The 15,392-nt window shown below is 34.9% G+C and overlaps 1 protein-coding gene across 1 annotated transcript; it reads right to left on the bottom strand.

Annotated features, from left to right (window-relative positions):
• Positions 1 to 12,209: 12,209 nt before the first annotated feature.
• Positions 12,210 to 15,392, bottom strand: LOC149784603 (uncharacterized). The gene is made up of 2 exons (XM_089933300.1): positions 14,939 to 15,392; positions 12,210 to 13,322 (listed from the first exon to the last, which is right to left on the bottom strand). The coding sequence occupies exons 1-2, from the start codon at positions 15,377 to 15,379 to the stop codon at positions 12,744 to 12,746; spliced, it is 1,020 nt and encodes a 339-aa protein (XP_089789426.1). The 5' UTR covers positions 15,380 to 15,392; the 3' UTR covers positions 12,210 to 12,743.

Here is a 15,392-nt window from a genome sequence, read left to right as displayed (position 1 = left end):
TTGGAACGATCACAAAATCTAACAGACCACTAACCATTACTATTTTGAACTAGATGCGAGTAGTAATGAAATCTCTTTTACACATGAAGCTAACAGAGCATTACGGTCTGAAAACGCTGACACCTAGAAGTACAATCTGCTATACAACGTTTGATTTAAGTACTACTACATCGGGTCTGAACTAATTTACATAAAATTATATGAAGAGATCATGACACTCGCATACAAAATATGCTTGTTAAGATGCAGATGAAAATGTCTCCACTCTGATGATTGGTCAGTGATCTAGAATAGATCAAGCTATCCACTCTGTTATAATATATTGCTGAAGAATAGCCGAGGATATCTCCAGAATGATTATAGTTTATTGCTTGAGAACAGGTTAAACAATCTCCACACAGGTGAATATAAGGTGAATATAGTATAATGTTTGGATATTATTAGTTAAAAGATGAATTTCCTCTCTGATGATGGTTTAGCGCTCTAGAATAGGTGAAAATATTTACGTTTTGATATGTCGATGATGAATATTCACTGTTTCTTAGCTCTGATGGTAAATCAGTGCAGGATAATAGGTGAAGGCATACCCACTCTGATGGTAAGTCAGTGAAGAGAATAGGCGAAGGTATACACACACTGATGGTAAGTCAATGCAGGAGAACAGGCTGAGCTATTTCAGGAAAAGCTTCGGTTAGCATTGATTAATATGTCAAGCTATCTCCAATCTGATGATAAGCAGGTGCTTGTTTGATAGATGAAGCTACCTCCACTCTAATGACAGGTTGGTGCTGAAGAATAATTCAAGCAATCTCCTCTCTGTTGATTGGTTAGTGCAGGAAAATAGAAAGTGAAACTAACCCCACTCTGATTGTACGGGGATAATAAGTGAATATCCACATCCTTCAGATATAGGACATACTAGTCTCAGACTCTTTTAACGTGTCATATTGTACTATCATCAAAGATAGGATATACTCTTTCTAGCTGGACTGTGCTCATGTCCAACAGAACTAATCAGCCCCTTACCAAGAGGGGCCTTTTATTCATGAAAATTAACGCATATGAGTTTTAAGTCAATGATACATCAGGGGCCTATCTAATTCACTCATCATTGGATGATGGTTTGAAGGTTGTGTTTTGTCAGTCACACACTACCTTTGCCTTCCATATTTATAATTTGCTGTGGAGATCATTAACCTCCTACCAAATTGGTAAGTCCAGCTTTATAATAGCAACAGGTAATGTATTGTTGATACTAAAATGTAGTGGAAGGATGATGATGTAACACTTGCCAGATTCCCTCATTCTCAAGAGCTTTGATGTTCAAAAAAGGTAAGTTATGCAAAAGTAATTATTGCATCATTAAATTTAGTTTTACATCCACGCCCCAAGTAGATACATTTTATGTTAGCCCGTAATGTGGAGTATTGTTATTGTATTAGCTTGATATATGTATTCTAATATATGTATTTAGATGGAAACTATTTTTTCCCTCATTGCATGTGTATGTTTGTATTTTAGCAGGTGAACCTATTTCCTGACCCCATGAATGCTTCACCAGAAAATCTCCTCGTAAGGTTATCTCCTCTGAAGAATATTCTCAGATTGTGAACATATTAGGTCTGTGTTGCGTGTTTACAGGGAAGTTTCTTCCATCTCCCATCTTCATAGGCTTCTTGCTCCTGTATAGCTCATTGGACAGTCGCCCAGAACAGGGGAAAAAAAAATCTTGTATTCTGTGGCTGCTGTGTTTTCGACCTTGATCTGTTCAATAGAATGACACTGCACTACAAGAACCATGATGTTTTTTGCAAGAATAACAAGGATGGTAATTGATGAAATCAAGACTCATGATGTAAAGCTGTGCGGCAGAGTTAGAAGGTTCATTACGTTGAATCTCTCCAAGATTATCTCTTACTTGGGCCATAATTTGCAATATGCATTGCGTATAATGAGCCCACTATCTCAAAGTGTTCCAGCAGCTCTAGTGTTTCGTGTCTGGTCTGAAGATGAGGTACATTGAATTTATCTACTACTATAGAGTAATTACAATTATATTACTTCACTCTCCAGAGGGTACTGTGATCCTGTAATTTTATCTCAATTGACACACAAGTGATGTATATAAGTGATTCTCCACCAGAAAACAGTTCCTAATGGAAAAGACAGCAATATATTTAGTAAATCACACGGCATCATGCAACATCATATGCCTTCCTAAATGGCTGTAATGATCATTAGAATGAATGGCGATGTCTTACATCTGCAGGTAATATCTTCAAATTTATATGTATGAACACTGAATGATAGAACAGTTTAGATCGTACTAATGGACTTTATAACCAGAGCAAGACCGTCTAGTCCGTACCTTAATCTGTTTTTGCCATGACTAGTATTAGTCTATGGCTTTCTTGCCAGATGTCCTTGAGGCATCTAATATGTGAACATAAAAGATAAGTTATACTCCCTAAAAATGTGGTCTCCTTCACAATGGAACAAGACATATATCTAGATGATTCAGGATATTATGCATAAGATGTAATCGACAGAAGTTCCTTCATACGGGTATCGATTATGTCCATTTCTTGATATATGATGTCGGGATGAATTTGCTCTATTGTACATACAAATCATGTATAAATTGTTTGTGCATTTCAGATGCATACAAATAGTATCATTGTGTAAGAAAACTTAACATCCACTGAAAGGTTTAGATATTATTACTATAATGAAATGCCTGAAGCTGATTTTATGTTATCACAGGTATATTCACTACTCTATGGCATATAATCACAGATAAATTCATTATTCTATGATATTTTATCACAGGTATATTCGTTATATTATAATGTTTTATCACATATATATTCATTTGTATTTTTTAAATTGGAATATAATCATCACACATTAGTTAAGTGTTTATTTAACTGTTATCAAACACTGTTGCTAAGCAATATTTTTTTTTCTCTCAGTATAATAGACCACGAAAAACATGATTCACCTTCAGTAAAAGTAGTGAGCTAAATGAGTTTTATAAATCATATTCTGACCAAAAATCTAAATTTTTATTTAACATGAAATTAGGAACATACGTTGTTAGTTTCAATAGACACTATGACAACTAAGTGTTCCAAACATTATTTCCATCCACAGAATCACTACATATATGAATATGCTTTGACATGTATATATTTGTCAGCTTCACAGGCGAGTGATATCGAAAAAAAAACAACAGTTAATTGGTAAGAAAGTTGCCATACAGCACTAATATCAGTTTGATTTTCTACTATTGTTTTACTGGTTTGTCCATGAGATATTCCATTCCATGTGACTGCATCACTTATTCCTCCATTCAGCAAGAGATGATGCAGTTTATATCACTTGCACAGGATCTACACTTTACCAGTGGCACGAGGAAAGCTACAGTTTAAGTTATGCCACTTTTCACAACTTGACCTGAAAATCTGTAATTCATTGTTTGTGGATATCTCACAGACCTGTCCCCGCATATAGAGCTGATTAAGAACTTTAGTATTATCCCCTCATTTTGTATTTACAAATAACAAAGTTTAGATGTGTATTTTCGCTGTTCACCCATTATTAGTGTTTAGGTATGGCCTGTAAAGACACAAACAATTTTGAAAAAGTAATTTTGAATTGAGGTTTCTCTCTGTTTAGACATTTTGTCAAGTTATTGGTACATGTCAGATTACATCCACATACCATCTCAAAGGGAGAGGCATTTCTACAAATGGCATTGCCTTTGATAAATTCGGTTTTGTTGGTAAGTCATCATTTTTATCTTAAATTTTTTGTAATGCATTATTTATATAGAATATATAAGGCTTTCTATTGTTGTAATGGTATTCATGTTGTTTATTCTGTTGCTAAAACTATCTGTAGCAAAGTGCTTAAGTTTGTTCAGTTTTCTTCTATCAAGCCGTACAAAAGAATAGAAATTTTGTCAATCAATCAATTAAAGTATTTAAGTTGCCTACGCAACTAGTGCTTTCGCGACTGGTTAAGTCTTGAAGGTCGAGATTTTCAATTCATCGGAACTGTAGAATTGGAGCCACTACAGTCCAGCTTTTATATGCGAATGTCGCACCTTTTAGCTCATGAACATGTCAGCAGAGGTAAGGAGGCAAGGGACCCGCGGAACGTGAAACGCCACAGGAAAGCTGTACGCCCAGAAACTGCAAAACGCATAAGATCAAATCAAGTCCAGTTCTACTAGTGGACATAAATCTTTTCCAATGGTGTGTAAGCCACTCCTCGTCTAATTTTCCTAATCCTTTGAGTTGTGTAATTTCATTGCTATTTTGAAATAAAGTTGAAATTTGGTGTACACGGTGTACTTTTGATTCTCCGTAACGTTGTAAATCAGCTGGGTGTCAGACACCCTATACATGATCGGGTTACGCTGCATTTACTTTCGGTTTTCACGTTTGATGATGGTATACAAAGGATCGAGTTAGGGTTGTGGGGATATAGTTTTTATTGAAAGAGGTCTTCAATGGCCAAAGGAAGAACCTCGCAAATTGGCAATTTGAAAGTCGATATCCGTTTTCTTCTTTACTCCTTCTTCATTCTGTTTTACCCTCTTTCTTTCTTCTTCGTGCGGTTGTGCTACAGTCTTTTGTTCTGCTTCGCCTCGACTTTCATTGCTTTAGGTATTTTATCGCAGTGAGTCTTTGTTTAATAACTCTGTTGAATTTGGAAGGTATGTTGTGCCGCTCTTTGTTGTATGAATTAGTATGTTTGGTCTGAGTTTGTCGTGTTAATAATTGGGGATTGTGTTGTTGTTGTTTCTTTAGTGCCGCCTTGTGTGTGGGTCCTGATGACTGGGCATAGATCACCTTATAGTCTTAAGATGGTTGGGGCCTAATAATATTTTGTGTGTATACAGTACAAGAATTGTTTCTGTTGGTTTAATTGGAAATTGTATAGAAAATTATGTTTCTCCAAATATACTTACCCAATCACATTCAAATTAGGATTACTTCTGGTATCTCCATATTCCATCCCTCTGATAGACTTGAAAAGTCATTCTGTCTAAAATTTGCAGAGACAGAGGAAATATTGCTTACTTACCACTTCCCCTTACCCACAAGGTATTTCAAGACTGAGTTATGATGACAGGATTTCACAAATGATCATAAAGATTATTATTCAGATCTTACTATACACATACAACATACACGGGGTTATTTTGGTATTGATGAATAGGAAAGTGTATACAAAATATTTTTTTCAGGAAATACATATCTAATCACATGTGCAGCTTCTCCCACAAACTTTAAAAGTCTCTCTGGTTACAGGTTGTATAGACAAAGGGAAGTAACTCTTACATATTACCTCCCCATACCCACTAGATGGAGATTCGCATATAACAAATCATTAGTTTTAATTTTAGCACTGTCAGAGACAAGATGACCCCTTTGTGGAAGGGATGGGAACTATTTATAGTAATATAAAGTAAAAAGAAAACATAATTTATTGTAAAATGTCCTTATCCCGAAAATTGAACCCATGTGGCCAAATGTAAGAGAGTAGTGATTGGCAAAGCTGAACACTTCTGACCACTTGGTCACCAGGGGCCACACTGAATATGGAGTCCCTCCAAACAAATTATATAAATCACTCCTCATTAGGGAATAAATTGGTTCAGAGCTGGAAATGAAGGAGCCTGGTACCCACTTGCCAGGGGGCCAGTACAGTAGAAATGTCATTATTTAAAGTTGTGAGGCCTAGAAGAGGAGATAACCTATTTTCTCTTATCCCTGCTTGGTTGTCCGTGAGACATAGGATGAAATGAACTCATATTACTCAAATTGCTCACTCTGCCTCTATAAGTTTGTTGCATCTGACTATACCTTCTGTTATATATCTGACACTTGCTATTTGTTTTGAATTTAAAACCATATTTGGTACACGATATACTATACAGGGTGGCCAGTATAACTGGTGGAATGATGAAAATCTTGATGAGATACAACAACACACTGGCATTCTTTCTCACATACCAAAATTGAACAAGACCAATATTTGAACCCACGTGGACAGAGAACAGATGGCACTGGTAAGTAAAGTCGAGGGCTATAGACAACTCGGCCACAGAGTCTCACGCTTGTCAGCACATTCCTAAGATTGTTTGTGATGGAGGCAAGCTGAGAACAAGTGTTGTACAAACAAATGTAGAGACATCTCATGTGATACCTGTTTTCTATTTCCAGTATACATTCCCCAAATGAGGATGGGGACCAAACGGGTGGGACTGCAGAGTGGTTGAACATAGTGCAACACAATATCATTTCATCTAAGTTTTAGACTCAGGTTAGATGAGTATTTGAGGGCAGTAGTCATAGCAGGATGGGTTGCACTATTAATGCTTTGGAGACGCGACTGACTGCATACAATGCATGACCATTCCCAGCCTTTGCTGCCAGGCAGTACAGCACAAGAGAGGCCAAATCCAATAGTGAGGAAATAAAAATCAAATTCCATACAATTGTTAACGTGGTATTGAAAACTTTGCCAGTCCAACCTGAACTATAGAGAGGACAACATATTCATGGCAGAGAAATTTCGTCAACTATAGGCACATCCATAGTTTGGTTGTTACCATGCGACCTGTACTAATATGGAGAAAATGTGTCTGGAAGTCGCCTTGCCAAAAATAGAAGGTATTGTTATTACCAGGGCTGCTAATTATGTTCTGATAAGAGACCGACTATTTCTGGAATCCTTAAAGACTGTGGCAAAAGTTCTGAAGGACGGTTGTACACCATCTTTGGCCTTATAAACTGAATCCCTGATTTGAAATCTTGTAACTGGCAGTCAGAAACATACCGTACAGGCTAAAATATGAAAATTTTCTTCATTGAAGATGAATTCATTTCTTTCCACGGGAGGATACTAATTATAAGGAGACTCAAATATGGAATGTTTGTCAACTTGAGAGTCCTCTGCAATTAGCTAAGTTCTGAGATATGTCATGCTATATGACATAGATGCTTCTGTGTCATCAGGATGCATTGGCAAAGTTCTTAGACACTGCATGGCAATGAAAAGTGGACATGGGACATTAGTACGACACAATTTCATCACTTTTTGTATTGTCTAAATTTTTGTTTTCAAATATTTTTTTGTTAATTTTAATCGCTCTTAATTCTGCCTCTCTGAAAGCATCTGTCAGCATAATGTTTCTCCGTAGGATGAAGTAAGACCACAAAAATCCCATGTGATTCCTAATGAACTTGTTATATATATATATATATATATATATATATATATATATATATATATATATATATATATATATATATATATATATATAATGTGACTTTTGTGTGATTTATTTGTAATTTAAAAAATACAATAGAGGAGAAAAAGCGCTCGGGTGAGCAATGAGAAATTGGGAAGGTCAGCTGACCGAAAAAAAATAACATTTTTGTTGGGCCTAACAAGTCGGAGGAAGAATGTAAACTAAACATATGCTTATCACTATATTTGGATTGATCCTCATTTATCTTAACCTTGAGTTGTTTTTAAATGTATTGGATCATATGTCTTCTGCCCACATAACCACACATTTCAGGTCTTGGATAATATTCATTTAGTGCACGTAAGGCAAGATTTTTGATTGTCTTCTACTACCAACAATGAGCGCATTTTGTTTTACATTTAACAACCTTATTGTTACAGCTATTTGAAAATGTACACTGTGAGATAATGGATATCAAAGCTCAAAATGTGTTTGGTTTTCATATTGGCTATTCATGTTCTTTTTCATCTACTAAGATGCAAAAATAAACTTTAAGCTAGAAATGTTGAATATATGTATCACCGGTGATACAATATGAAGTGCAACTACAATCACGAGTCTAAATAAATCTTAATATATTTTAACTGAAAATCTAAAGACAATTTGAGGAACATATTTACAAGTTTTCCAGTCATACTATTTCCAAAGTTTATACGAATTTTTAGGGGCAGATGGTCACAAAAAATATAGAACGATGGGTCCAAAAATTATAATGATACTGTACAGGAAGTTATATAATATTATATAGAAATCATGTTAATATTAAAACCAAATTAACACTTTAAGTACTTGTTTAAAAAATGAACAATAATTAATTAATCAAACATGCAAAAAATCACATATCAGGAAATAAATGTGCCTTGAGGTACTGATACACTACAGTGACAATCCAAATGAACTCGGAAGAGTCCTAAATAAGTAGATTTGTTCTTTTCAAACACTCAGTATTGAAAACTACCACTTTTTATGTTGGAGTTAGCATCTTTCTTCTTATGTTGGAGTTAACATCTTCAAAATGGTACCTATCTGATTGTTAACATTTTATTTGGGACCAGCTAGATATGCACATATTTTAGTCAAAACCCCGTAATATGAAGTGTTTCAGTGAAAACCCCATGTAGTTATTGAAATCCGTTGAGAAGAAATTATAACAAGATTTGATGGTCATGTTACAAGTCAGATATGAACCATACTCATTTTGAAACTGGACATAATTATAAGTTTATGATGACTAACATCAACAATCTTAAGCTAACCAACAATCGACAATGCTCATCTGGTCTATAACTATGTAGAAGAAAGTAACTGTAAAAAATCAAATTGATTCAAATTGTTTTCTTGTCTGAAGTTCAGGATTAAAATAAATTCCATTGTTTAATAAAACTGTCACTATAGGCCTCTTTGTAACTTTTCTGGCTGACAGATCCCGGAAAATAACCAATGTGTCATCTGTTACATGAACATCATACATGTTTGTTTATCAGGAGAGTGCTACGAAAGGCGAGTACTGCGTGCATAATAGTGTTAGCAAGCAGGTGACATTGCATAATCAATGTTGTGCCACTGCATCACTGGCATACAATATTTTAAAGAAGTTAAAACACCAGCAATACAATGCTCAAAACTATTGACAACTACTGAAACAGTTCGAACTATATTACTTAACATTTTGGAAGTATCACTATTGTTCACTATTTCCAACAAATCTCCATAGACAATGATATAATTGCTTTCTGTTTCTGCTCACCACGTAAAAGTCATAAATGAACAATCACATGATTATGTAATGTATTAATCAACTGTTCCAATAGAGCTAACACACTGGAATGCTGGGTCCTAATTATGGCCACATGCAGCATCATTTCTAGGTTTAGGATTATGCTTCATGTTTATGATAGTCAGAACAGTAGTGAATCTTGATATTGGATTATGCAAATAATGTGCTATAATTATTTCAACACACAGCAATGTCTCTTGGTGTGGGATTATGCATAATGATTATTCCTAAATTTGGCAGCAGACAGTAGTGTCTCTTGGTATGGGATTATTCACAATGATGTGTTCTAATTATTTCAATAGTGCAGTGTCTCTTGGTATGGAATTATGCACATTGATGTGTTCTAATAATGGCAACACACAGTAGTGTCTCTGCATATGCATTATGCCTAGTGAAGTATTCTAATTATGGCAACACAAATTTGTGTCTCTTCGTATTAGAATATGAACAATGCTTTGGCCTAATTATGTCAACACACATTCGTGTCTCTTCGTATAATATTATACACAATGCTTGGTCCTAATTATAGCAACATAGATTTGTGTCTCTAAATGTAAGATTATGCACGATGCTTCATCCTACGTATGGCAACACACAGTAGTTTCTCTTGGAATAGGATTATGCACAATGATGTTTTCTAATTATGCCCTAAACTGCTAAATATGGCCACATAAAATTGTCACTTGGCATGGGATTATGCATGATGATGGGTCCTAATTATGATGTTTGGCCCAACTTATCTCCACATACAGTAGTATCTCTTGATACACACTAACGTGCGATGCTGGGACCAAATTATGTCCACATACATTAATGTTTCTTGCCTTGGAATGTGCATGATGCTAGGTCTACATTACGTCCACATCCAGTAGTCACTATTGGCAATGGATTATGCATGATGCAGGGTCCTAATTATGGCCACAATGAAAAGGTTCTCTTGCCATGGAAGTATACACAATGCTGGGTTCTGATTATGGTTGCATACAGCAGTGACTTTTGGGATGTGATTATGCATGTTGCTTGATCCTAATTATGACTATGTTCAGTTGCGACTCTTGGCATGGGACCAAATATTCTTATAATACTTCTGCTGAATATCGGAATCAAACTTTCTTCTTCCACGATGGTAGTAACTTTCGACGGCACAAACCTAAAAAAGTGAATAGTTCTTGCTATAGTTTCCACATGAAAAAGTCACAGGGACCGCTGGACATTAGTCAGTTAGACAGTAGGCTACATATATTGTACACTAGGAAATGGCTACGTTGAATTTAAAAGTGTGAAATTAAAACAAAATAACTTTCTTTAATATCTGGAATGTTAAAATGTTCTCTGTTTAGTCTTCCATATCTAAAATCTCTAAAAGATGTAGTGTAAATTTAAACAACAGAAAATATCAATAATCTAGTCACGCAAAAAGAATACCGTCATGACTTCAATTCATTAACGTATGTCACAATTTTATTTGGTAAAACATCTGCATACATCAATGCAGATGATAACAATGTGTACATCAGTTGAAAAGTGTTTGTAACCAAGAATGTGTCTTTGCTTATGAAAAGAGAAGTTGATGTCCACATATACATATATTACGACTATATGGTCTTAAACAAAGTAACAGAACAAAGTGAAAACCAACAAGTTTTGTAAAATTCAATAAATAACTTACTTCCCTAGAATACAAAGTAAAAGCATAAAAATTAACTTACAGTATTGGAAACTCAATCCCACATAATCTCCGAATTGCTAGCACAAGTCGCAATGAACAAAGATGATAATAAAAGTACATTACAAAATATTACCAGCATTGATGGTGTTGATATGCTTGCAATGGCCTGTAGTCTGTAATGTACTAATGTAACAGTGGCCTGAATTGTAATTATGTGCCAAACAAAATTGATGAATCACAATAATATAACATTAGACTATAAGCTTTTGTTGAATTTCACTATATCTGCAAGTCTTTCTGTCCATAAATTGTATAACGGAGCACTTTGTATAACCAAAGAAGAATAGTTTCAATAATTCCAAAGCAAAATACAGTATGCGCAATCATTTCTGCCAGATGTTATCACATGAAAGAGGAATTTGCAATTACACAAGGTTTATATAAGAAAACTAAGACAAAAACGTAACACTGGATGAGGATCAAAATTTAATTGTTCTGGAAGAATCTAAGTTATAGCTAGAAGGACTTTTAGTCACTGATTTTGGAGAATGTAATCTACAAAATAACATTTTACATTACTTATAGTATATAGCGAATTAAAAAATCTAGTAAACAATGCAAATTAATATACATAACACATATAAATGAAACTTATATTAATTAATACATGTAAATAGGTAGAACAAATAGGATAAACCCTTTTAAAATAAACAGTGTGGTAACCATAATGTCACCTGCTTTCACTTAGGTAAAATTGTAATTTTAAGTTTTGAAATTAACTCTCTTAACAATAAATGATGACTACTTTTATCAAGACGGAGAACAGATTAGGGGAAGAAACAGTTTATGATACAATGTGTAAAACTGTGATGTAATAGTATGTGCAGATGATATGACGCACTGCACCGAACTCATACGAATTACATCACAGTTCATGACATTATATGACACTGTATAGAAATCAAATCATACAAATTACATCACAGTTTATGACATATGACATGACACAATGTACAAAACTTTGATGTAATACCATGTACATATGATATAATACACTATAGAAATCATACGAATTACATCACAGTTTATGACATATGATATGACACATGAAAAACAGGGATTAAACTGTGATGTAATATTATGTATGTAAGCATTATGTTACTGTTTATGACATCATATGACACAAGGTATTAAACTGTCATGAATATTATGTGAGTAAGCATTACATTACAGTTTATGACATGATACAACACAAAGTATTAAACTGTCATGCAATATGTGTGAAAGCATTACATTACAGTTTATGAAATATGGTATGACAATGTATTAAACTGTCAAGTAATAGTATGTGCATATAATATGACACACTGTATATAACTCTTATAATACTATGTGCATAAAAATTGCATCACATTTTTTGAGATATGATATGACACATGATATGACAGCAGAGATTAAACTGTGATGCAATATTATGTATGTAAGCATTACATTACAGTTTATGATGCGTGCTATGACACAAGGTATCAAACTGTCAGGTAGCATTATGCATGTAAGGATTATGTTACAGTATATAACATATGCTATGGTACACTGTATTAAACTGTGATGTAATATTATGTATGCAAGCATTAAATTACAGTTTATGACACACAATATGACACAGGGTATTAAACTGTCATGTAATACAATGTTCACATGATATGATGACATAGTATTTACATTTTGTAACAAACGAAGATGATCTACTTGCAAACTAATACGGCCATGAGTTTTACAGTCAGTACTGATATTCAAGTGCAAACTAATTGAATGAAGTATCTGGCAAGCTTTAAATAGGATGGTGAAACTGAAAACAACCTTTTAACACCATTTTTAACACAAGTTATATTCATACTCTGCCATCAGATCATACAGACCGTGCTTGTACTTTGTGCCTTTTGCCGATTCTTCATGATTTTCACTTTCAGTTAACAGGCCTCATAGACAGAGATCACCTGTCTCCTTTGCTTCTCCAACTCTTGGATATATGCGTGACCACCAAGAACAGCTTCAATGTCATGAATCACAGCTTCAAATCTGTTCATGTAATCCTCTAACTCTTGTCGACTAATCTTGCCATCTGGGGAATGACCACTGATATGATTCCTATATGAACGAATTCGCTCCACACTGGCTCCTAGAGAGGTGTCCCTTGGTTGATCTTGTGGATCATTTCCCCAACCTGTTGATGGAGCAGTCACTGTGCTGATATTTCTGATCAGAGTATACAGTAAGGAAAGGTCAAACTGGTCCACTGTTCCGGTTGTCTGCCCCTGGGGGTCTGGGAAAACCATCTGAATTTGATCAGGGTTAAGAAGGGGTCTTCCCTGTCTCCTGGTTAGATTGACCTTGTTGGCCAGGATTGCTTGGTAGATGTCTTTGTGTGGCACAGGAAAGTTGGTAAGGATAATGTCTCTCAGAGCCTTTCCACAAACAGTTACAAGAGCAACACCGAGGCAAGCATGATTCATGTGTTCAGGTGTAATGGGTGCATCAGGATCATGCCCCTAAATAAAGAGGACAGTCAATATTATTACAACACATCATTTCCTAAATAAACTATATCACTGACAATCCTGATTATCATCAGACCAATGCAAGAATAGTAAAAAAATGCTGTTCTATTTTATCGAAATACAATAAAACTATGGGGTTTCTCTTTGATCACTTATAGAGAGTGCCCATTCCAAAGAAATGTATACAAATCAGATAGAGGTTGCCCAGTTTTCAACAGTGCTATATAAATAACATCAGGGTGGTATTTTTATGGGACTCATATTGACAAAAGACAAAGAAATAATCCTGTCAGAAAAAATGTCATGATGCATTTATGGTACAAAATGCAAAGTACTGTTTCCTTCCATTGGAGATAGACTTTTCCAATTATAAGCCGTTAAATGTAAACAGTGCACAAGAGAATGTGGATAGGTGTTTTCCCAAAACAACCTAATCAATGTTAACAGTGTGAAAGAGAATGAGGTTAAAATATTCATATTCCTCTATTCTTTGATTAACAAGACTATCTTAATAATTAAATGTAATCATATTTTCATCACATCATGAAAATTTGCCTAATTAAGGTCTTTTATGTCCCTTGTGATTAGTTGTTCATTCCACAAACGAAGCGTTATCAGAATGACATTTCTTAGCTTTGCATGTATTACAGCTGATGTCAGTATGAAATTATCCTCAGCAACTATTTACTGGGATACAATCTGAATAGACATTGATGTTAAGAATGCTTTATTGGCTAATTTATTGTTTACTGACATTTCCCCAACCCCAAAGTTTCATTTTAAGAGTCAAGGAAGCCTAATCATTTTGTATTTTATGAGTCATGAGTACATATCATTACTGAGATTAATTAAATGAATGAAGGTGTTATTTATTCATGTTTATCTTCAAACTAACTACGACCACAAATGTGCATTTTGTGTCGAAGATGAACTAAAGAAGAAAAGTTAAAAGGGCAGTAACTCACATACAATGAAATGGAGACATCGAATACTTGTCTTTACTGACAATGATAAGACCGATTATATGCCGTTATCGACTTGCCATACTAAATATCATATTTTCCACAGCAACTGAATGACAATGTGCATTCCTTATTCAATGAGTTTACATTTCCCTTTCAGAAGATCTAATGGAAAAGGCTTTCATTCATATACGTCTTCAAGCATTATTATAAATCTTCTTCTCTCCTGTAAATTATAGGATGTAAGGTTTAACATTTTTAGCTCTTCCCTTATAACTACATTATGTAAGCAACAAAAAGGATTGTTAAAAGTTTTCCAACCAAGTAGCTTTACACTGCATAACTACAGATATTTTATTTAGAACAGTAAACAATTCCTCTTCATTCTGGGATCCATGCCTGACTATAGCCACTACAACTGTTAAAATGTACACAATTGCCACATGCCATGTCATATCATGTCACATGACATCATGTGATGTACTAATTATATTATCGTCATGTTACTTGGGAACCATTCTCGTACAGTGTTATCTGATGGGGTATAGGGAACTTATCTACTGATCAAGCAGTTTAAATAACAAATTAGACAATGCTAAAGAAGAACAATGCCTCAGAGAAAGGCAATAATTGAAAATAACTCACTTCTTCTGCATGCCACATCTGAAATGGTGGGCACTGTACACACAGATCATACTGTACGTTCTGGTCAAGGTAAGAAGTAATCTTGGAGAGATTCAGTGTAATGAATCTTCTAACTCTGCTGCACAGCTTTCCATCAGGGATCTTAACTTCATCAGTTACCATCCTTGTTATTCTTGCAAAAATAACATGGTTCTTAATGTAAACTGTTAATCTGTGAAAAAGGTCCAGGTCAAACACACAACAGCCACAGAAAATGAGATTGCCTGATGTATCCTTCTTTTTGGCGACTGGCCAGCGAGCTACACAGGCAGCAAGAAGCCTATGAAAGATGGGAGATGGCAAATACTTCCCTGTAAAAATGTAGCGCATGTCTGGTGTGCTCACTAAGCGTGAATCTTGTCCAGGGGATATAACTTCTGTTGGAGATTCTTGACGAAGCATACAAGGTGTAAGG

This window comes from Sinohyriopsis cumingii, chromosome 14 (genome assembly GCF_028554795.1).
Source record: "Sinohyriopsis cumingii isolate HCF-2022 chromosome 14, ASM2855479v2, whole genome shotgun sequence".
Lineage (NCBI taxonomy): Eukaryota > Metazoa > Mollusca > Bivalvia > Unionida > Unionidae > Sinohyriopsis > Sinohyriopsis cumingii.
Note: the sequence above shows the minus strand (reverse complement) of the source record. Positions and strands in the feature narration are given on the sequence as shown.

Coding starts and splice junctions, on each gene's coding strand:
- LOC149784603 (XM_089933300.1), bottom strand. CDS start 15,379: ATGCTTCGTCAAGAATCTCCAACAGAAGTTATATCCCCTGGACAAGAT. Junction 13,323..14,938: donor AGATGTGGCATGCAGAAGAA/GTGAGTTATTTT, acceptor CTCTTTATTTAG/GGGCATGATCCTGATGCACC.